The sequence below is a fragment of the Myodes glareolus genome, chromosome 1, assembly GCF_982192425.1.
Source record: "Myodes glareolus chromosome 1, mMyoGla1.1, whole genome shotgun sequence".
NCBI lineage: Eukaryota > Metazoa > Chordata > Mammalia > Rodentia > Cricetidae > Myodes > Myodes glareolus.
The window spans coordinates 85,089,227-85,111,398 of record NC_142026.1 but is presented as its reverse complement, the minus strand read 5'-3'; the positions used below and the strand labels follow the sequence as shown (position 1 = coordinate 85,111,398).

The 22,172-nt window shown below is 45.4% G+C and overlaps 1 protein-coding gene across 2 annotated transcripts in view; it reads left to right on the top strand.

The window, feature by feature from the left end:
- The window catches only part of Prep (prolyl endopeptidase), a 106,193-nt gene that overhangs the window by 50,734 nt on the left and 33,287 nt on the right, over nucleotides 1-22,172 (top strand). For both annotated transcript variants that reach the window (XM_085691058.2, XM_085691055.2), the window contains exons 7-10: nucleotides 1,509-1,614; nucleotides 12,753-12,944; nucleotides 14,547-14,744; nucleotides 20,542-20,645. In XM_085691058.2, coding sequence (XP_085547184.1) covers nucleotides 1,509-1,614; nucleotides 12,753-12,944; nucleotides 14,547-14,744; nucleotides 20,542-20,645 — 600 coding nt within the window. The remainder of the gene's footprint in view (nucleotides 1-1,508; nucleotides 1,615-12,752; nucleotides 12,945-14,546; nucleotides 14,745-20,541; nucleotides 20,646-22,172) is intronic.

Genomic DNA, 22,172 nt, shown 5'->3' with positions numbered 1-22,172 from the left:
AAATTGCCGAGCGAGCTAGCAGATTGGGAATTCTGGGAAGAGTGGTCCTTGAGCCCTGAGCAGTCTGCTTCTTGTTCAGTTACCACCCTTGGCTGGTTGAACAAGGGGCAGCGCATTGTGGAGGGAAGCACGCTTTGCTCCATGTCTACTCCTTTAAACACAGCTCCACTTAAGAGCTTCACAGAAGCGTCTGGATCACTGTTCAGCCAAATATCTGGGCACCGTGGCTCAGCCAAGTTGACATAAAGTTAATAACCATTACAAGATTGTAGAGGTACCGGGATTGCAGACAGTGCAGCCGGGTAATGGCATAAATTGGTACAACCATCTAATAGAGTTCAGGATATACATACCCAGCAACAGATTACTTCTGTTTTAGAACCTGGGAAGCACTTTAGGTCACAGATATGCTTAAGATTTTTTTCCCTAAATAATTGTTTATAGTATGAAGGAAATGGGAACAATGTAAATATTTAGTAATAGGGAGAAGGATCAGTTGGGTGGCATCCCTAGACTGAATGTAGAGCATCAAGGAGGTAGAATGTATAAAACAGATTTATATAGATCAGTGCAAACTAGTTGTCAAGGATATTATGTGAAAAATGAGTTATGGAAGGCTAAACCCAGGTTGATGTTGCTCGCATCAGACCCGACAACTGAGAATAATCTCTTACTTGTTGAATTTTCTTTTTAGGTTGATATCATAGGTTTTCGCCATGATTCTTTCTACTCCCCATAGATATGCTTTTTCATACTTGAAATTTCCAGAAGCCAAGGCTCTTTACCTCTGATCTTGTGGTAGAATTGACAGAGGAACTCCATGAAGAGCCCGTCAGGAGAGCTATGCAGATGTAGCCCTTGGACAGATGTAGCCGTGTGAGAGTCCCCTCTACCAGTCCTCACTCATTCAGGCCATAATTCTTGAGATGGGTAACCCAAGAACACACGTGTCAGGGTTCAAAATGGCAAATACGTGTTCTTAGGTAATAGACAAGAAATTCAGATAAAAATCGTCACATTCTGTTCTCCTAATGGGACTTTCTACTTAAATACCTATCTTCTTTCTTTTTTTAAAGCATCTTCATTCTCAGATCCTGAGCTTGGAGTGAAGATGTGTTCACTTTTTTTCCTTAGCGTTTGTTAGAATTCTATGTGAAGTGTCCTCCATGGCCTCTTGAATAAACATTCAAGCTTGGTCCCCAGCTGCTGGGGCTGTTTGAAGAGGTTGTAGGCCCTCGAAGGGGTGTGGCCTAGCTGGAGGAAGTATGTCATTGTGGGGTGGGCCTCGAGGTTTGAAGTCCATCCTGTGTCTGTTTCCTGTCGGATGTGAACAAGCTTCTGTCATGACAGACTCTAACCCCTTAAGCCATAAACTTGGATTAGTTCTTTCTACCCCGAGGAGCTTCTTGTCAGCTGTTTGGTCATAGTGATGGGAACAGTAACACCCACTGCACAGGCCGCTAAACAACTCGATGTTACTCAACCCCCGCACTGTTGTCTCTCTGTAGCTCTCGGATGACGGCCGCTACGTCTTGTTATCCATCTGGGAGGGGTGTGATCCGGTAAACCGACTGTGGTACTGTGACCTCCAGCAGGAATCCAACGGTATCACTGGTAAGTTGTTTAAGGTCGATGTACTTCCCCTAGGATGCCCCATTAGAGGGGTGGTATGTCAGTCTCGCCGTTGACTCTCAGCCAGCCATCTTCCTTTCTACCATGTCATCTCAGGTCATGCAAATGTTTGTGCTATTGAATGTCATAAGGGCAAGTCAGGTGAAGCTGGCTATCTGAATTTCCCGTGTAGATGGGGGTTAAGTGTGTCTTCTGCACCTGCTGGTGATGAAGTCCTGTGTGGTGAGGAGACACTGGCGCCTTGAACACTGTCGCTGTTCATAGTCACAGAGTTCTTAGGATGCAAACTGTCCCAGGCGTGTGGCTCATACAAACGTGGGTATTTACCAGGTTAACAGATAATCACATGATTGCTCCTCCCAAGCTGTGTACACGGTGACAGCCCACTTTTGTTTTCTGGAGCTTCATATGTCACCATAGTGAGCACAGAACTAGCCTATTAAAAATTGAGGGCAGTCACCGGGCAGATGGCACCAGCCTTTAAGCCCAGCACCCGGGAGGCAGAGGCAGATGAATCTGTGTGCGTCTGAGGCCAGTGTGGACTGATGCTGATTTGAAAGGTGATCTGCTATACTAAGATCAGGCATTTAAGCTGTCGGCTCCATAATTTACGATGTTGAAGTTTGACCAGCCCTGAAAAGTTCTCACATAAGCTGACTACTAGATCCAGGTGCCTAAGAAATTAGTGTAAAATATGGATTATTTCAGAGAGTCTTCACACGGGATTCCAAAATAAACCATTCTAAATACAATTCTGAATAATTTATGTGTCTCACTGATAGTGTTCCACATGCTGATACAAAGATAATTCCTTTTGATTGGGTATTACATCATTTAAACTGCTGAGCAAGGTCCTCATGCTGTATTTCTGGCTATCACAGAGCACAGGTAAGCCGTGCAGCAGGAGGGTCAGTAATTTTTTACATCAGTAATAAATGCATACATAGTAAAGCTATTTATTTTATTTTAAAAGGTAGCGACACCTATTTTAGTCTCAACTACAGCCAGCACATCGGTGTTCACATTCTCTGTAAGGAGCAACCCAGTACCCACAGTTCTTCTCTGGGTTTCTGTAGAACTGAGCAACCCTGGAGATTGCACCCAAATGAAACTCTGTGCCTGTCCTTGCCCATACCCTGTGTTTCTCAGGTGGTAGATAGGATTTCGCCTTCTGGTTTCTTAAAAATCCCAGGAAGAGAACTCCTTCTCAAGAGACAAGTGTTTCGCATCTTCTGTTTATAACTTCATCTTGTCTTTACATTATTAGGTAGACTTATGCTGTTAAAAAATGCAGGCTAACACATTAAAAAGCACAAATTGCTCAACTTCCGATAGATAAGGAAGCTCCGTCCACTTGTTTGCACACCGAGCTGCAATCGCTAGGTCCATGTTCATACCAGATGGCAGTGTTGTGTTTGTGAGGTTGGTGGCCCATGCAGGAGTGCAGGAGAGAAGCAGAGACGGGGTGGGGAGAGAATGAATAGGAAGGGACTGCTGCAGGGGGTTGGCAAATGTGGTCGTGGGAACCATTCGGGCACATGTGAGCACTGTAGGGCCAGCTGTCAGCACGGTCCAACAGGCTGGTGCCACGATCCTCAAGTGGACTCTCTTCTCTACGGAAGCCTCATGGTCAGCCTTTGACTTTTCAGTTGTTGAGTAAGGCCCGTGCCTTGTCAAGAATAGTATCCTGTGCTTTCTTTTACCTCTGCAACACCCGGCAGGAACACCTACGTTAGTGCGTTGGGTTAACTAGAGACGTTAGGCTGCCCAGAGCAGTGGAGCAGATGGCTCTGTGGCACTGGCCTGAGTTCAGTGTCCATAAGGTTGCTGAGCTGGACAGTCCAGAGGTCACTGAAAGCAGGTCATTGTTCCCTCCTCCTCTCAGAAGCTGGCTGACTTCTGAGTGACTGGCAGGGTGGGTGGAGCCAAGTTGTGAGCTGCTTAAGAATGAGCTTTCTGCAGTGGCAGCCACAGGCAGGTTCCTGGTACTACAGGGCCTGCCATCTCTTTTATTTTATTTAGTAAATTTTTCTAAAGATGTGGGGGTGGGGGGCGGGGTGTTTTGCCTGCATGTTTGTCTGTACCAGTGGAAGATGTTGAGTTATGGGCAGTTGTGAACCACCGTGTGGTTGCTGGGAGTCCAACTGGAGTTCTTTGGTTAAAAACCAATGCTCTTTACTGCTGAGCCACCTCTCCAGCCTCAGCTTTCATGGTCACTGCTTCACTGGCCTTACGTTTGTGGGTAGCAGAACCCCACAGTGATTGGGTTGACCGACTGAGCTGCTCAGTTTCATACATAGGCTCAAAAGTCAGTTGCAAGGGGCAGGGGTGGCGGCATCTTGTTTGTTATTTTCATACTAATCACTAGTTCACTGCGGACCAGTCACATGGCTACAGCTATTTAAAGAAGCTGTACAGTTGTTCCTTGATGTCCCTGTGACTTGGATGTCAGGACTCACTCCTGACAGACACCAGAATCCACCTCCCACATCTGTGTGTGTTTCACATCATCTCTAGATTACACATAAGAGCTAAGGCAGTATGAATGTGATATAAAGTCGCTGTTCTGGATCGTCTAGGGGTAGTGGCCCGGTCTAACGTTCAGTAGAGATGCAGTTTTTCTTTGGTGTCTGTTCAGTTTGGCTGGTTGGATCAGGGACTGTGAATCCCACAGCAGTTAAGTGCTGTACTGTGTGTGCTTAGCTACTGAAGGGATTAAATCAACGTAGCCTCTACAAAGGAGACGGCCGATGGGAATGGTGATTGTGAAGGTGCTTACATGGTTTGCTGTAATTACAGCTGAGTATCTTGATTGGAACGTTGTTTTTCCCTTTCAAAATATCCATGTCTACAAATGAAAAAAAAAATATACCTGTTTTACAGGGAATTAATTATAAGCCATAGTGAAAATGCAGAGAAAAGGGTGACCAGGGTTTGGGTTTCTGGCATATAGAAGGCTACATCCTTCCCTCTTGCTTTTTCTTGACAGAAGTGGGTTTTTGGAATCACAAGGACTTTCGTTTTAGATAACAGCATAGTAGGTTAAGGGCATATTTAGAGGGTTTTTTGTTTGTTTGTTTGTTTGTTTTGAACTCCTAATAATCAACTTACTCTAAATACAAGTTTTGGTATGTCCTTGTTTACTGCCCCACTGATTCATAATCAGAAGAGTTCTCCGTGTGTGCCTCTGTGGACGACTGGTGGGAAGGGTCTCAGGGTTTATGTCTGATTGGTAAGAATGAATACCTCACTCTCTCACTCTTGCTTCTTATCTTGCTCCTTATCTACTTTAGTCATGCTATTTAAAAGGAAGGAGAGCCACTGAATTTAAATGTACCTACCGTTTACCTCAAATGTGGCTGAATTAGTCAAGAAAATATGATAACTAAAAATTACATAGAATCTTAAAAAAAAATCTCTGTATTACCTGAGTAAGACCTGAGTATTCCTTTTGATAAGTCTGAACCTCAAGGACAGAAAAATAAATTAAATATTAAGACACTACAAAGTTGCCTACCTTAAGAAGTGAAAAGTTCACATCAGTGAGCTGCATGACTCTAGACCTCGTTGTCTTTCACCCTCTGATTCTGTGCGTGCGTGTGTGTGTGTGTGTGTGTGTGTGTGTGTGTGTGTGTGTGTATGAACAGCGCTTGATGGTCTCCTGATAGCTGCACCGGCTTGTGAAAGATAACTAGTTAAGGTCCCTTTAGAGACACATGTCCAGGTACCCTGCCTGATAAGCCTTCCCCCTTCTGTACTAATAATAAAATCCATATTTATGCTATGTTTTTTTCTTAAACTTTTGAACCCTTTATATTAGATATGTCATGAAAATTGTACATTAATTCATATAACCCAATGACTTAGGGAACTCATCATTTTTAAATTATTGATTATAAATATAGACTTTTCTTAGGAAAATGGCTGTATGCCTCAGTAGAGGAAAATTAGATTTTAAGAGATGACTTAAAGTCATTCTGTTCAGAGGCATCATGTTCCATTTTCATCACTTGAAGAATGCTGGGGTAATCGGGGTACTAAATGCTGCATTTGTAATGTTTCCAGGGAGCAGGTTCAGAGCTACCATGCAGATCCTTGCTTTAGTCTTCTCAGCCCCTCTCCCCTGAGTAGCACTTTCTCTCCCCATGGGGGCTTGCAAGCAGGATTTGATTCACAGCAGACTTTTAAAACACAGATGTATACGAAGGGAGAAGGATGGAAAAAAGATAAATAACACTAAGCATATTTTTAAAAACTATAGAAGCTGTGTTATTTTATGTTATTCAAAGTTACTTTGTGTGTGTAGCTTAAATGAAATTAATTATACCACAAGGTGATAATACCACACCCCAAGAGCCATAGACCAACTAGTGAAAATTCTAGTAACAGCCATGAAAGACCTCCTTTGGAGTGGCTGGTTGGGGAAGTCCAAGAGTTTCCCCCAAAATATAGCTGCTTTTGCCCTTGGTGGCCTCCCAGAACTTGAAGGTAAGAACCTGTGGGTATAGGACTTGAAGGAAGGGCTAGCTCTCATGGCTAGGAAGGCGCTCCGCAGGCTACCGAAGGAGAGTGCAGTACATAGTCCTGCCCAGCTGTGACACCCTTGAGTCACATGAGTGACTGGGCCATTCGATAGGAGGGAATTCCTGCCTTTTACTGTTAACTTAGCCAATTATACATGGCTGCTGAGGTCGTGGTCACTTTGTCAAACCAGTGTAATTTCTAGCTACATTTTAAATACCCTGTATTCAGAGATTAGTGTAGCTCTCACATCTCATTTAAGAAACTTATTTTTGCAGCAGACAGACCAGTAGAGAAAATCACAACTGATCAAAATGCAGGGAACTGCTCACTGTTGGGTGCCTCGCTCCATTTGATATCTCTGTGTCACAGCCCCAACATCTGAGGCTTGGGGAGTATCATCACAGTGGAGAGGGTGGAAAAGCTGGACGAGCCAGAGGACAGGATGCTTGCCAAGATGGTGTCTGTGTATGCTAGAGAAGGCACACCCAAGGAGTCTCAGCACTGTGGTCTCTTATACCTAAACACAATAGTAGTTGACATGTCAGTGTAGATGGGAGAACTCTTAAGACCCCGAGATGATTGGTGAGAGAGGGGGGCCAGTCTTCCATTGGATGAGCCCCTGTGTGGTTACACAGTACCAAGTGTAAGCCTTCAGAAGATATCCATGCAAGGACACCAAAGACACTGAACAGGTCATATTTATACGTGTGCGCATAACAATAGTAATTAAAGAGAAAGAGTCCACAAATGGTGGGGTACTGTAAGAGTTGGTGCGAGGAGGGGGTGGGATGTAATGCAACAGACAAAGTTAAGCAAATAAAGATGCAGCTCCAGGCCAGCATAAAGAAGTCCTTCACACCTGGGAGTGGGGGGTTCCAGAGACTTCTCATTGCTCAGCCTCAGCCTTTAATACCACCTTGAGTCTATTTGGAACGTGCCAACCCTGTATAGATTTTTGTACAGTATAAAAGCATCTTAATTCTGTTGCTAGAGACTGCCACGATTTCCCCATGAGATGTAGTTAATATCATTAATCATTTTTAAAGAAAGAAGTGGAAGTGTGTCTTTGCTCTAAGAAAACCATAAGAGGATTTATTTTAACTTAATCTCCACCCATTAGACAAATCAGTCCCCAGCGAGAAGCAGGCTTAACCAAAAGCCACATTAACTTTATGGTGGAGAGGTTTAGGAACTGAATTCTGTTGGCCTCAGAGTGAATAGTGGCACTTGCAGACAAAGTGAGCAAACCCTGAAAGGGTTAAGGAATTAAAGCCGTGTCTCTTTTGTAAAACTAATTTTCATGTTGTGCATTTAAATCAACAGGGTTCTCACTTGTAAATAGCAAAAATGAAAGAGCCCCCTTGTAGCCAAACTACCTTTTTTCTATTCTTTGTCTTTTTCTTCTTCTTTTTTTTAAATGAATTGCTTCTTTTTTTTTTTTTTTAATCAAAGACTAGACAGGATTCCAGGGCACACAGGGTTTCACAGGCTTCCTTTTGACATGTCCTGCCCAGTGAGGGCCTGGCCCTGAACCGTTTTTCGTCACTATCATAGTGATATTTGCAGCCTGTATTTATTGCTGGTGTTGTTGTTTTCACTGTAGCAAAGAACTGGAAGCAACCTAGATGTCTAACAACAAATGAATGGATCATGAAAATTTGGTGTTTGTATCAAATGGAATATTATTCAGCTCTAAAAAAAAATGCGACCACAAAATGTGCTGGAAAGTGGATGGATTTAGAATTCATAATATTCAGTGAGGTCATTCAATCTCAGAAAGAAAAAAAATACACATTTTCCCTCTATAATGTGTGTATGTATCTTTGTTTAAATATATATGTTTAATATACATTTATTATATATAATATGTTTATATGTATTAAACAAATATATACATGGGTGCAGTATAACATGTAGAAGAGAGAATAAGAAAGTCTAAATATTAGGAGATGCTGTAATGGACACAAGATAGAAAGAGGATATAAAGCTAATTATTTTTCTAGTTTTAACTCTGTCATGGATGTTTCAGCTTTGGTGGTAGCTAAGTGTGTAAAACACGTTTGTGAGAGTGTAAGATCCAGCGTGACACTCCACAGCTGCCGCACATCTGTCCTTAGAAGTCCATTGAGGTGTGTATATAGACTTCAGGTCTGGCGGCTTTCTGTGTGTGGTGCTTTTAATTCCCAGGTTATTTTCTTATAATAAAGTCAATTTAAATGAAAACATTTTACACTTTACACCTGTGTTTGCACAAATCCAGTCACAGCTTCTTACTGTGATGCACCACAGACCCACAGTGTACGATCGCAGCTACTCAGCTCTTCAGAGCGGAGTGACGTGCCCACAGGTTTGTCTGAGGTGCTGGTGCTCAGCAGAACCTGATTGTTTGAGGAACCTTGCCTCTCTTCAGGCTCCCCTGTGTGCACTGCAGAGGAATTTCCTGCTGTGTTTGGGGCTGGTGCGTACTCCAGTGGCTTCACACGGGTTAGGATAGTGATAAATGCCTCTGTCTCCATGACCTTTTCAAGCAGGAACCGTAGAAGGTTCTGCTGTGAAGTAAACGTTTACATCATGAATGCTTTGATGTCAGGGGAATATTTAAGCAGTCTGACATTTCACTGGATCAGGATTTGGTATCCGCAAATGTCATAGTTCAAGAAGTAGTGATTTATCGTTTTTACTATAAACAAATGAAGCTTTCTGATTATATTCAAATGTTTGGTGACTTAAATTGTTGCTGTTCAAAGACATGAGGGTGTGTGTGTGTGTGTGTGTGTGTATGTGTGTGTGTGTGTATGTGTGTGTGTATGTGTGTGTGTGTATATGTGTGTGTGTGTGTATGTGTGTGTGTATGTGTGTGTGTGTGTGTGTGTATATGTGTGTGTGTGTGTGTGTGTGTGTGTGTGTGTGAGCAAGTTACTGTTGCCGTAGAGTGGATCACCTACCGAGTACTCGTTTGAGGAGAGCAATTTGCCACTTAAAAAATGAAGAAGTCCAGCCGTGCTTCATGTGCATTTTGACCTCACATGAAGCATAATTGTAAGGTCTGCTCCAGGAGTGTCTGAGTGTGTATTTTGAGAAGCCTTTGAGCTGAAACCATCTAAGTACTGTAAACACTTACACAGGGCCTTCCATATACATTGTCGTTGGCAGAAAGAGAGCAGAAATCGTAGAGAACAGAAATGGAATGTGCACGGGAACCCAGGGACAGAGACTGAGTCTCAGATGTTTCTGCTGGGAAAGTAGGTAGATGGTGAAGCCTGTGTGCTTCTCCGTGGTTGAGTCTATGCAGGGGTGACTGATCAGTGAAACATCCGGTTGTGGAAGGTCTAAGATGGATACTAAGGAAATTCTAAGTTGGCGTTAGTGATGGAACCGTAGACAAGGTGAGCATTTTCCCCACATGCATGAGAGACACTGGCCTTCTCATGAAGTCAACAGTGATGCCTCTGAGGTCTAGAACTCTACATGCCAAGAATTTAAAGAGTTCTTATGTTGGTTGTATCTGAAGAGGCAAGCAAAAGGAAATATACTCCTTCCCTTGAAGATTGCCCCTTCAACCCAGGCCCCTAGGGGGTCCAAAAACAACGTTCCAAGGGATATCAGCATCGCATAGTCAAAAAACATACATGCCAGGTGGTGGTTGTGCATGCCTTTAATCTCAGCACTCAGGAGGCAGAGGCAGGGAAATCTCTGTGAGTTCGAGACCAGCCTGGTCTATAGAGTGAGTGCCAGGATAGGCTCCAATGCTACACATAGAAACTCTTGTCTCGAAAAAACAACCAACCAACCAAACAAACAAAACAAAACCTACCAAAAAAAATCATACACAGTGGTGTTATCAGATTACCAATGTAAAGTGTGTTAAGTACACTTTTTAAAAAAATAGCCAGCATAATGCTGCTATTAAAGCAAACCAAAAAACCCTTGGAAGCTTAAATAAGAAATAAAGGCTGCAAATGACCATCAGATTAGAAAGCGACTAATACTTACAGTGGAACACATGGCCATTATCATTATGAATACAACTATTAAGGAAGAGATTAAACACAGCAAAGGAGAGATTTAGTGAAAGAGAATATAAATATAAAGAAATTACCTGAGTTATTGGACATGAAGACTAACTTCCCTACAAATGATAAACTACAGGTTGGGAACAGCCATTCTGCAGAGGGCGTTTACGGGCACTAAAGAGGTGAAGAATGACTGGTCTAAGAGAATGCGATGAGAATGATATGGCTATCTCAATAAATAGCGGAGTATAATTTAAAGCAAAATGTGTTACTAGACATAAAGCTTCATGACCATAAGCACCTTCAGTGAGTTTCGTTTAAGTCTGCTAATTCTGAGGATAGTAAATAACAGTCTGACCTCTAAGTCTAGGGATCACGTGAACACATACAAGTTAAAATGGCCCCACAACTGTTACATATGATTATTCCGGCTTTCTGTGGCCGATAGAATGAATGTCGTAATCCCCTTGGATGCATAGTACTGAGCAGTATGAACAGGGAATGACCCCAGGCTTATGTGTCACATCATTCCCAGTGAGTTTAGAACACAAGTTTATGTTCTTGTATACAGAACATAGTTTGAAGTCAGAAGGCTGTTACTAAGTTGAAAAGGATTAAAATAAGATCTGATGTATTCTGTGAGCACAGTAAGGTTTAGACAAAAGCCGATACCAATAACCAAAGGCTGAACAAACCTCACCAAGATAACATCTCGTGAAAGATTTGTGATAAGCAGGGACTCTGTGGTGACAGTAAAGGAACAGTTGTTAAAGGAGACAGAAAATGGTGTGTGAACATCCGCAGGAGGGACAGAGCTGGGTTGGTCAGCGACACAGACAAGCTCCTGCCTTATTTACCTTGCGTTTTGTTTTCCCAACTGAGTCTCAGAATAACGTTACATTCACATTTCTCTGTTTCCAGTGGGGGTCGTTGTCTCTTGGGGCTGTGCTGTGTTTTTATTTTACTGTTTCCTCGGTGGTTTTGCTTGCTTTTTTGTTTTTGTGTAGACCCCGTATTTCGTGCTAGGTACATTCCTAGGTGTCCTATGACTCCCTCTGCTATAAATGAAGGCCCTCCTCGGTGTTTTTCACTGGTTACTGCCAACATTTAGGAAGGTTTTAGATTTTTACTGCTGGTTTTTTTGGTTTTAATTCAAATTACTTTTAAAAATAGTTTCACTGAATTTTTATTGTGCAGTAGATATACTAACAACCACTTTAAAAATCATTTTTCATGTTTCCTGTGACTCTTAGTTGATGGTTGAGGAAATAAAGCTAGACAGAGAATAAAGAAATCACTCCAAACTACGTGACTTACCAGGGGAGGGCTGGGATTTTGATCCAAGTTTCTAACCACGGGACTGGTCTCCTGTGTTGGAATTACACTTTCCCTGATTTGTTTAAGTCCACAACACTATATGTAAAGCTATTCTGTGGTTGCAGATAAGACATGAGTACAGAGTACTTACCAAAGACACTGGGGTAGGAACGAATGGTCCAGATTAACATGGAAGTTTGCTGTGCAGTTGAAGTCAGGAGATGTTTAGAGAATATTTAAATCTGTTGAGTTCTTAAGAACTCAATCTTTAAGTAACTCAATCATTAAGGTACTCAGAGCCATTCCAAGATGATGACAAATGTGGTAAGATGCTTAGTGATGACCACTCTGTACCAGGTCTTCGGAATAAAGGATTTCCAAGTGTCCCTCGCTTCATTCAATGCAGCTCTTATGTACTGCGAATGCCTGCAAGCTGAGTGTGAAGCAGCAAAGCTATATCTTGGAGAGCAGTGTCACCAAGCGTGTGCTTGTTAGAAGTGACCAGTCACTTGAAAGTGGCCCAGTCAGAGGACAGAGCCTGAGTACCCCTAGAGCTCAGAGTTGGCATGTGCCAACGTTGACTTAGGTGGGACTTGTGTTGTGTGGGGCTTTATTCCGAGTGTAATGGGAAGGGCACCATTGTGGACCAGGTTAGAGTATTAGGGCATCCTGCTGACTGGAATAGAGTAAATCAAGAGTGGCTGTGGGAAGCCGGTCAGAAAGCTAACTATTGCCAAAGCTTCTCAGACTGGGCGCTGTTGACTCTTGTTATGGGCTGACTTGTGGGTGGTAGCATTTTTTTAGCAGCATATCTGATCTCTACCACTAGATGGCAGTAGCAGTCCTCACCTCCTAAATCACAGCAACCAAAATTATCTGTAGACCTTTCAAATGCTGCTTAGAAGAGGTGTGTCTGTTGCCCGGGTTAAGGGCCACTGTCATAGACCAGGTGGTGACATTGTAGGGTGACAGGAGAGGTGGAAAGACAGGCTTTGATTTGAGACTTGCTCAGAAGAGGGTTTAGCAGATTTGGGCAATGGTAGGGCGGGAGACGAGATCCTTCAGTTCCCCCCTTAGCGCCAGTGTTCAAGCGCTCTTTGGCCCCCACTCACAGCTAGCCCTTGCTCATTCTTGTGTGTTGGAGCTCCCAGTACCATCTGTGTCTTGTGGTTTATGGAAAGAGAAGAGCCCCTAACCTCCCTCTGCAGAACCCTGAATCATTTCTTACAGTATCAGAGGTGACAGGAATGCATTGTGTCTTCCCAGGAATCCTGAAGTGGGTCAAACTGATAGACAATTTTGAAGGAGAATATGACTACGTGACCAATGAGGGGACGGTGTTCACGTTCAAGACGAACCGCAATTCTCCTAATTACCGTCTGATCAACATCGACTTCATGGACCCTGACGAGTCTAAGTGGAAAGTGCTTGTTCCCGAGCATGAGAAAGATGTCTTAGGTAAGAACAGTGGCTGCTGGGAAGTTGTGCTTGTGAGAACATCATCAGGTTGGTCCACTTCACAGTCTGGTGACAGTTCCTCAGTACCGAACCCTTGGTGTGTAATTATTAGGAATGCCGTTCTTAAACAGTGCGCACTTTATGATGAAAAAGAATGACAATTCTTGTGTCGCCTTTGACTGTTTCCGCCTCTTGTAGAGGTGAGGGTGGATTTCCAGCCACCTTGCTAGAAGAGAGACTAAGTTGCACCTATGTTTAATTGGAAGCTGCTACAGGCACTTAAACATTCTATCAAAAATTATGTGCTGACTTATAAATGAGTGCATGAAGACAGAATTTCTCTAGATGCCTCACTAGTCTAGAAAGTATCACACCAAAGAGCCCCGTTCTTCAGACCAATGAAGAGTTCGCTTGTTGAAGTGAGCATCTGTGGTAAGTTGAGTGAGGAACTAAGGCCATTCAGAAGTATACTGTGTGTAGGGAGAGCTGTGCCCAGGCTGCAGAATAGCCCTTTCTCAGCTACAGCCCTCCTGCTATGTGTTCTCCAGGGAGTGACACTTGTGTGCAGCCATGCAGATCCAGGTTCACATCTGGACCTGTGAGAAAGTCCTGCCCACCGCGCTTTGCAGAAATGTCTGATATTGCTGGCGTGGACAGCGGAGAGCTGATCTCAGGGTCACAGGCTCCCAGGGTGTCTTTCTACAATGTCCGTGGTTCTTGAGGAAGTTGAGTTTGCTTGGCTTCTCCCCAGCCTTGGGCATTGGGCTGCACCCCTCCACCATCTGATATTAAGTATTAGGATCCCTGCCTTGAACCCCCAAGCCAGTCAGACAAGCCCCAAGACAGCCCCACCCACTCTTCCCTGCAGAATTCACACCGGCAACTTGAGAGCCCCAGTTCAGCCCAGGTTTTCCACTAAGGTAGCACCTGGTCCTACCTGTTCGATCCTGCCACAGTGTAGACGTGCCAGGCTGTAGTCTCTCCCAGACTTCTCAGCATGGGGAGAGATGCTCATAGCATGCCAGGAGCACCTTCTTGTCTTCCTCAAAACCGTCTCCTCTGACCTTCTATTTTTGGATGCTGAGTTGGTCACGAGTTGCAGAGCAAGCTGGACCGTTTCAGTCATGAGTTGCAGAGCAGATGCTGGACCATTTCGTTCCCTTCGGCACAATCGGGCCAGAACCCTTCCATGTCACACGGAGAGCCAGTTGACCTGTCTCTACTGAGGCAGAGCTCTCCACATGAGGTGGTACAGCCAGGAGCCCTGCCGAGGTGCCATGCTCACACCTGCTCCAAGGCAGGGACATTTGCAGCCACATGTCTCCTGTCCAGTCTGCAGGACTCATGCAGCCATGGGTAGCCGGAGTGCGACCTAAACACTATGCAGTTCTCAAGATTGAACTCTGTTGTTGTGTGTTGTGTTGTCGTGTTACTGTGGGTGCCATAAGTGAACATAACAGCCGCCACTGTGCTGAAGTCTGGGCGCAGGGTTAAAACATCACAGCACACCCAGTCGGGCTGTAGCACTGCTGTTTAGTTCACTGAGTGACGTGTTCTCTGATTTTCAAAGCAGCATTGGGTTTTCTCTCCCTGTCATTTCAGAGTGGGTGGCTTGTGTCAGGTCCAACTTCCTGGTCTTGTGCTACCTCCACGACGTGAAGAACATTCTGCAGCTTCACGACCTGACCACGGGTGCTCTCCTCAAGACCTTCCCGCTGGACGTGGGCAGCGTGGTGGGGTACAGCGGGCGCAAAAAGGACTCGGAGATCTTCTACCAGTTCACGTCCTTTCTGTCTCCAGGTGAGAGGTCCTTCGCTGGTGGTGAGGGGAAGTCTTCTGGGAAGCGGCAGTGTGAAGATGTTTGTGCCTAACACAGGCTGGGCTATGGACAGAACCACCTAGAGGGAGCCGGGAATTCAGGGCTGGGCTATAGACAGAACTGTCTAGAGGGAACCGGGAATTCAAGGCTGGGCTATAGACAGAACCACCTAGAAGAAACCAGGAATTCAAGGCTGGGCTGTGGACAGAACCACCTAGAGGGAACCGGGAATTCAGGGCTGGGCTATAGACAGAACCACCTAGAAGAAACTAGGAATTCAAGGCTGGGCTATGGACAGAACCACCTAGAGGGAACCGGGAATTCAAGGCTGGGCTATAGACAGAACCACCTAGAGGGAACCAGGAATTCAGGGCTGGGCTATAGACAGAACCATCTAGAGGGAATCGGAAATTCAGAACAAAGGAAACTAGAAACCGGATTCCTGTTACCTTCTGTGGGAACAGCTGCTATTCTCAGTGCCAACAAATGTACATCTTAGTCCAGGCCTTGATCTGCACAGAGAGGTACAGGGTAGGTAACAGCGACAAACCCCTTGAACAGCCACACCCGGCATACAGAATGCCTCCCAGAATGAACTAATTCTAAAGGTGCAGTCTCATTGTCATTGGAAAAAAAAAAAGTGTGTTGTCTCAGATCTGTTAGAGAAGGAAGAGACTTCGAAGATGAGATTTTTCACTTTGTGGTATGGGTTAATTTTTTCGAAAGTAAAGTAATTCTGTTTTGTACTGTCTGCGGAGCTGGTCACATTCATCTGGCTCTGTGTGGACGTCTCTCTCCTCCACTGTATAGAGTTGTGGCCACACACAGACTGTGTTTGCCCCAGGAGTCTGCTCAGTTGGCAGTTTGTAGCTGACCAGGCAGACCCGCTCCCACACTTGTCTGGTTCATTTGCCAGGCTCCTGGGGAGCACTCTCTGTCCCTCCGATTTTGTCGCCGTTATTTGCTGGTAGACGGAGCAGTCTCTGGAGAGGGTGACAAAGTGGCCAGCCTTCCTTCAGGATTTGACCAGATTGCAGTGGTGCCTCATCTGGGTGCAATTCTGTTTGCGCCTCTGAGTTCATAAGAAATCTTAGCCTGACAGCCTGCTGACAGGACTGTTACAACTGAGAGAGGGATGCTCCGTGAGCAGGTGGGGGTGCATCAGGCCTTACTCCCCAAGTACCATTCAGGGGATTGAGGGAGCCCAAGAGAGTAGAAGCAGACCCCAAAGCTGGAAGTCAGGAGCCCTGACCCTTACCCCCCTGCCCAAAACCTGGTTCTCAGCAGTAACAGATGAACAGAGGGGCACACCCCCATCCCTGCTGTCACAGGGCCCACACTTAATTCTCAAGCTTTCCGCTGGGTCTAAACATTGTGCTTTAAACTCTTGTCGTCAGTCATTTGAGTGAATGAAGGAGAGAGAAGACAGATAAGGGTGACTCATCCACTCTTAATAGAAATCCAGGGTCCCCAAGGCCCTCCTCCAGTGACCCCCCGTGGCTGTTTATTTCATCATTATCTGAAGCAAAGGGCTTGTTGTCCTAGTGGGAAGTGATGATGCTGTGCCAAGCAGTGAACTGCTGCCTGTGGCCGTGGCTGTGGAGGTTGGAGGGAAAAGTGTGTTCCTAGTTGCGTGCTGCTGGCTGCCTCCGAGAAAGGCTTCATTTGTTACTGTGATGTTCTTTGTCTCCCTGTCTCCTCTCGCTCACTTCCCCATCCTTCCCTTCTCTCTTAATGGAATTGACACCTAAAGCCAGAGAGTGGAGTTTCCAGACTCAGGCCTTCTAAGAAAGCCAAGTGCAAAGCAGCCTTCCAATAATTACAGAAGTTGTCAGGCAAACAGGAACTCCCTGTGTATGTACACATCCGGGCACAGCCGGTACGCAAAAGATGGCCTCTGTCGGTCTGTAGATTAGCGTTCGCTACTGCAGTCAGAGCAGAGGCATGAGATGATCAGCCTCTGAGTCATAAGTACATAAGTCATGAGATGATGTACAGCCCCAGCTTCCCAGTGTAAGCAAGGTACCTCTAGCCAGGACATCAGCTGACTTCATACTGTGTGGAGATACATGGTAAAGACACATCTTGAGACCGGATCATTTGTGACTTCTGACTTCAAGTCCCACTTGGGAAGAAACAGGCAGCCAGGGCAGTCTGGAACAGGGTCCAATGACTTCCTGTGATATAGGCCACTTAGTACTTGAACTGCTTAGTTTTGTACTTGTGGAAACGTTGGGTGGGCTTGCCTTCGGTTAGCTTCAGCCAGACTTGAGCTTTGTAATAAGGCAGGGCAGCAGCTGCTAGGTCCAGCTCTTGGAGGCAGGGAGGAAAGAGCCTTTCACACATGGTTTGGAAATGACAAAATCTTTTAAAGAGCCTTGGCTTTTGTGTTTTGTTTTTACCCCCTTTTTTTTGTGAAATTAAATCCTACCTTGTAATATAGCAGGTAAGATACCTACCTGAATTATAGGACCCTGTTGCCTTCTCTTCATGTGGACATCGGAGATTCCCCTGGAGATCCCCCTGACCCTTTTTTTCTCCACCTCTTCCCAGAGTGCTGTCCTCCCTAACTACCCCTTCTCCGTCCTCAGCCCACACCAGCCACTCCCTGTCCTCCATCTTGTCCTCCCTCCTCAGCCCACACCAGCCGCCCTCCTGTCCTCCCTCCTCAGCCCACACCAGCCGCCCTCCTGTCCTCCCTCCTCAGCCCACACCAGCCGCCCTCCTGTCCTCCCTCCTCAGTCCACACCAGCCGCCCTCTGTCCTCCGTCCTTCCTCCTCAGCCCACACCAGCCACTCTCTGTCCTCCATTTTGTCCTCCCTCCTCAGCCCACACCAGCCACCCTCCTGTCCTCCATCTTGTCCTCCATCCTCAGCCCACACCAGCCGCTCTCTGTCCTCCATCTTGTCCTCCATCCTCAGCCCACACCAGCCGCTCTCTTGTCCTCCATCTTGTCCTCCGTCCTCAGCCCACACCAGCCGCTCTCTGTCCTCCATCTTGTCCTCCATCCTCAGCCCACACCAGCCGCTCTCTTGTCCTCCATCTTGTCCTCCCTCCTCAGCCCACACCAGCCACTCTGTCCTCCATCTTGTCCTCCGTCCTCAGCCCACACCAGCCACTCTTCTGTCCTCCATCTTCAGCCCACACCAGCTGCCCTCCTGTCCTCCATCCTCAGCCCACACCAGCCGCTCTCTTGTCCTCCATCTTGTCCTCCGTCCTCAGCCCACACCAGCCACTCTGTCCTCCATCTTGTCCTCCGTCCTCAGCCCACACCAGCCACTCTTCTGTCCTCCATCTTCAGCCCACACCAGCTGCCCTCCTGTCCTCCATCCTCAGCCCACACCAGCCGCTCTCTTGTCCTCCATCTTGTCCTCCGTCCTCAGCCCACACCAGCCGCTCTCCTGTCCTCCATCCTCAGCCCACACCAGCCGCCCTCCCCGCCTCCCTCCTACTGTTGTAATGACCCTGCTTTTTATCAAGGATCATCTTAAGGCCAGATACTTCCTCTACCTTAAGAAACTTCTATAACTGAGTCCTTCTTTCAATCTTGAATTCATTTCCTCGGCAGCCTTCTGCTGATTATGATCCAGAACGTTTTCTTCCAGCTCACTTTCTCTACATGATCAGGAGGGACAGACATGGTTACCCTGGCTCACGTTATAGTATTAAGAATGTACAGTAAACTAACCTGCCCTAACCCAGATGACTATACCCAGGAATATTGATAAAATGCATTTATCATGGAGACCATCAAGCTTATCCTTGTCTCCTTCACAGACCATTTGTGTGTGTTTGTCCAGGATGGAGGAAGTATGGGCCACTCTCTTTAAGTGACAGCCAGCCTCGGCTGTGTATTCATTCTGTCTTGAGAATTGTGTCATCTGAGTAAACAGGAATGGAGAGTCTATCTCCTCTTCTTCATCTTTCATTAGGGATTTTAATTCCAGTATCTGGTGCCTTGTCTGCGTTCACTGAGCTCTTAATTCTAGCTCCTAAATCCTTCATTATTTGTGGTGACATCAAGACAAATTAGGTGATCATGTGGCACATGCTTGCTCTTTATTCCATCTTATTTTTGTTGCAATGTTTGGAACCTATTTTTCTCCCCAATTCAGAGGTGTAGGGGAGGGTACCTTGTACTGATTTTTTTTTTTAAAAAAAAGAAAACCAAAAACCCTCATTAACTGTCATAGTTATATATATACAGAATATTGTTTCTCAGCTGCTAGGGAAATACCTATCAATGAGGGGTTGAGAGGAAAGAGAGCTGTCATTTTAATCCATGAGCAGTCGATTTCACTGTGCCCTGTGGGATTCTAGCAAGCACTGGGGTCCTGGGACCAATTTGTCTTCCCCTTGACAGTGTATATTTAAAGTGCGAGCCAAGGTTTCCATGCCAGCTTCTCTGACTCACTCTCTAATTCTTTCTTTCATGTAATTCTTAAATATTAAGAGGGCAGCATGAAATTCAGGAAGTAGAATTTTCATTAGTGGTTTTAATAAGCTAAAATCCTTGGTATATATTAGTTATTTGGTATTTCCACCATCACTGGGACAGCTGAAAATTTGATTCTGAAATGACGTGTGATGGATCACCTTTGTTCCTTTGTGTCCTTGGCTGGGTGTGTGTCAGGTAGCACAAGCCCAAAGGGACTGGTCAAGAGCCCCCGCCCCCAGCTGTAGATCTTGAGTAGATGGTGGGACTTTCCTAGCAGAGTCCTTTCAGGTAAATGACTCCAGATGAGTTTACCATGGGGGTGGGGGCATTCCTTTGTGAACTGGGTTGGAGAAAAACTGTTGAGGTCAGTCAGGTATCCTTCCTTTTCTCAAATTCCCAGGGATGTGTGAGTTTTCTCCAGTGAGTGCTCAGGGTGGTGTTGGTTTTAGCTACTTTTCTGGTTGCTGTGACAAAGTCCTGGACAGAAGGCTCACTGTTGAAGGTGTGGGATCCACTATGGTGGATATGGTGGTTTGAGTGAGAATGGCCCCCATAGGCTCATTTATTTGAATTCTTGGTCCTAAGTTGGTGGAACTGTTTGGGAAGGATTGGGAGGTGTGGCCTTGTGGGAGGAGGTGGGTCCTTGGGGATGGGCTCTGAGGCTTCAGAAATCTGATGGGATTCCCAGTCTGTCTCTGCCTGATGGTTGCAGATCAGGTTGTGAGCTCTAGGCTGTTCTATCACTCTGCCATCATGGACTCTAACCCTGTGAAACTTTAAGCCAGATTAAACCTCTTTTTGTAAATTACCTTGGTCATGGTGTTTTATCACAACAATCTAGAAGTAGTTAAGACAGCGGGGAAGGCCTGAGAGTTGACTTCTTGCTCACACAAGGGCAGGGCAGGTAGCGAAGAGAGCCGAACGATGGTGCTCACCTGCCTTCTTCCTTTGTCCCCTTTATATCAGTCCAGGACCCCAATCCATGGGATAGCACTACCCACAGTTGGGGTGAGTCTTCCTTCCTCGGTTAAATTCCTGGACATACTCTCTGCAACACCCAGGGTGTGGCCACTAGGTGACCCAAACATGGTCAGGTTGACAGTAAACAGTACCATCAGGGTGTTGGAGGAGGGGAGGCAGTAGGTGGTGCTGATGAGGAGACCTCCACTCCTCCAGGGTACCGCTCATAGCAGACTCTTCTCATCTGCCTGCCACACCTATCAGGGTGCTGATGGGATAGGGTCTTGCCTGGTGCTAGCCTCGGGTACCACCTAGCATCGCTGAGGCCCTTGTGTTTCATGAGTCTTGGATGCTAACTTGAGACTTCCTCCTCTTCTAGGCGTCATTTACCACTGTGATCTTACCAAAGAGGAGCTGGAACCCATGGTTTTCCGCGAGGTGACGGTGAAGGGAATCGATGCTTCTGATTACCAGACAATCCAGGTATGGAGAAATTGATGTCTTTAGCAGGACAGTTGGAATGTGACTCACAGGCTGCTGTTCACATTCCCCCTTGTCAAAACCCACAGAGCTGACCCATGGTAATACAGAGGAAAATACGTTCGCAGCTCCCACTGTTTCTAGGCACTGAGCCAAGTGCTTAGGGCTCAGTAGTAAGTAGGTCCTGTAGTCACTGCCCATTGGGTTCTGCTCCCAGGGCTGTTGTTCTTGACAAAAAACCAACACCATTTGTCGGTGTCTGTCTGACTACAAGCTCAGGTCTTCATGAGATTTGCTCCATGTAAAGTGTCTCCATCTTCAGTCTGAAGTTTGTGTGTTTCTGCTCAGTAGACCAGGCACTCGCAGCACATCTGAGTGAACGGATGAGCTAAAAAAAAAAAAAAAATTGGTAGGGCACCGCACTTCAGTCCCTGGTCACTGTCTTTCCAGCATAACTCTCTTTTTGGCTTGTTTAGCTCCCTGAGGGTATTGAGTCTTTTGGAAAATGAATTGCTGTTTGATTGACATGATGAAGAGCTGTCTGTTCCTTTGCAGTGAGGGATTACCCACAGGGTGTGAGGTGTTTTGAAAGGCACCCCATTCCAGAGACAATGGGACTGATGCACATACAACCTTGCAGAGACTATGGCAGCAGACACAAAGCCCACACAGGTCCCACCGCTAACAAAGAAAGCTGTCTATCATCGGTGGCAACGGAAAAACCAGTTTTCGCCAGTGGAATCTCACTGGGGATACTAACCACACTTCAGGAAGTTCCCATGTGCAAGGGTAGTTGTCCAGCTACAAATAATCTCAATGGTGTTTGTGTAGGCACTTTGCCTCATTTTATTTTGTTTGGGAATTGTGTTTGCTTATATGTCTTATTGGTCTTTTGCTTCCTTATTTTGATTTGTTTTGTGGAGTTTGGTCTTTTAGTGGGGTTTTTATTTTGCTTTTGTTTTAAAGAAAGAGAAAAACTTAAAATTGGGTGGGTAGGTGGTGGCTAAGGCTGTGTGTTCATTCCTGGTTGCCCAGACCCAAAATAATTGCATAGACTGTATTAATTAAAACCCTACTTGGCCAATTACTTAGGCATATTGCCAGTTAGCTCTTATATCTTAAATTAACCCACTTTTATGTTTTATATTTTTACCATGAGGCTCATGGTTTACTGGGCGTCTGTCTCCTCCAGCGGCTACATGGCATCTCCCTGACTCCACCTACTTTCTTCCAGCATTTAGTTTAGTTTTTCCACCTATCTCTATTCTGCCGTATCGCTTCTTTATTCATTAACCAATTAAAGCAACATATACAGAAGGACTTCCCATATCATTTCTCTTTCTCTGTTCAAATAAAAAGAAAGGTTTCAACTTTAACATAAGAAAATTAGAATAACAAAGCAGTTATCAAGCAAGAATTATAGTTATAATATTTAGTCCATTGACATTTGGCAAATTAAGGAAAATAATCTATTATCTATCCATATTTGTGAGTCTAAAGTTTTATATCTATTTTATCTTTTATAATTAT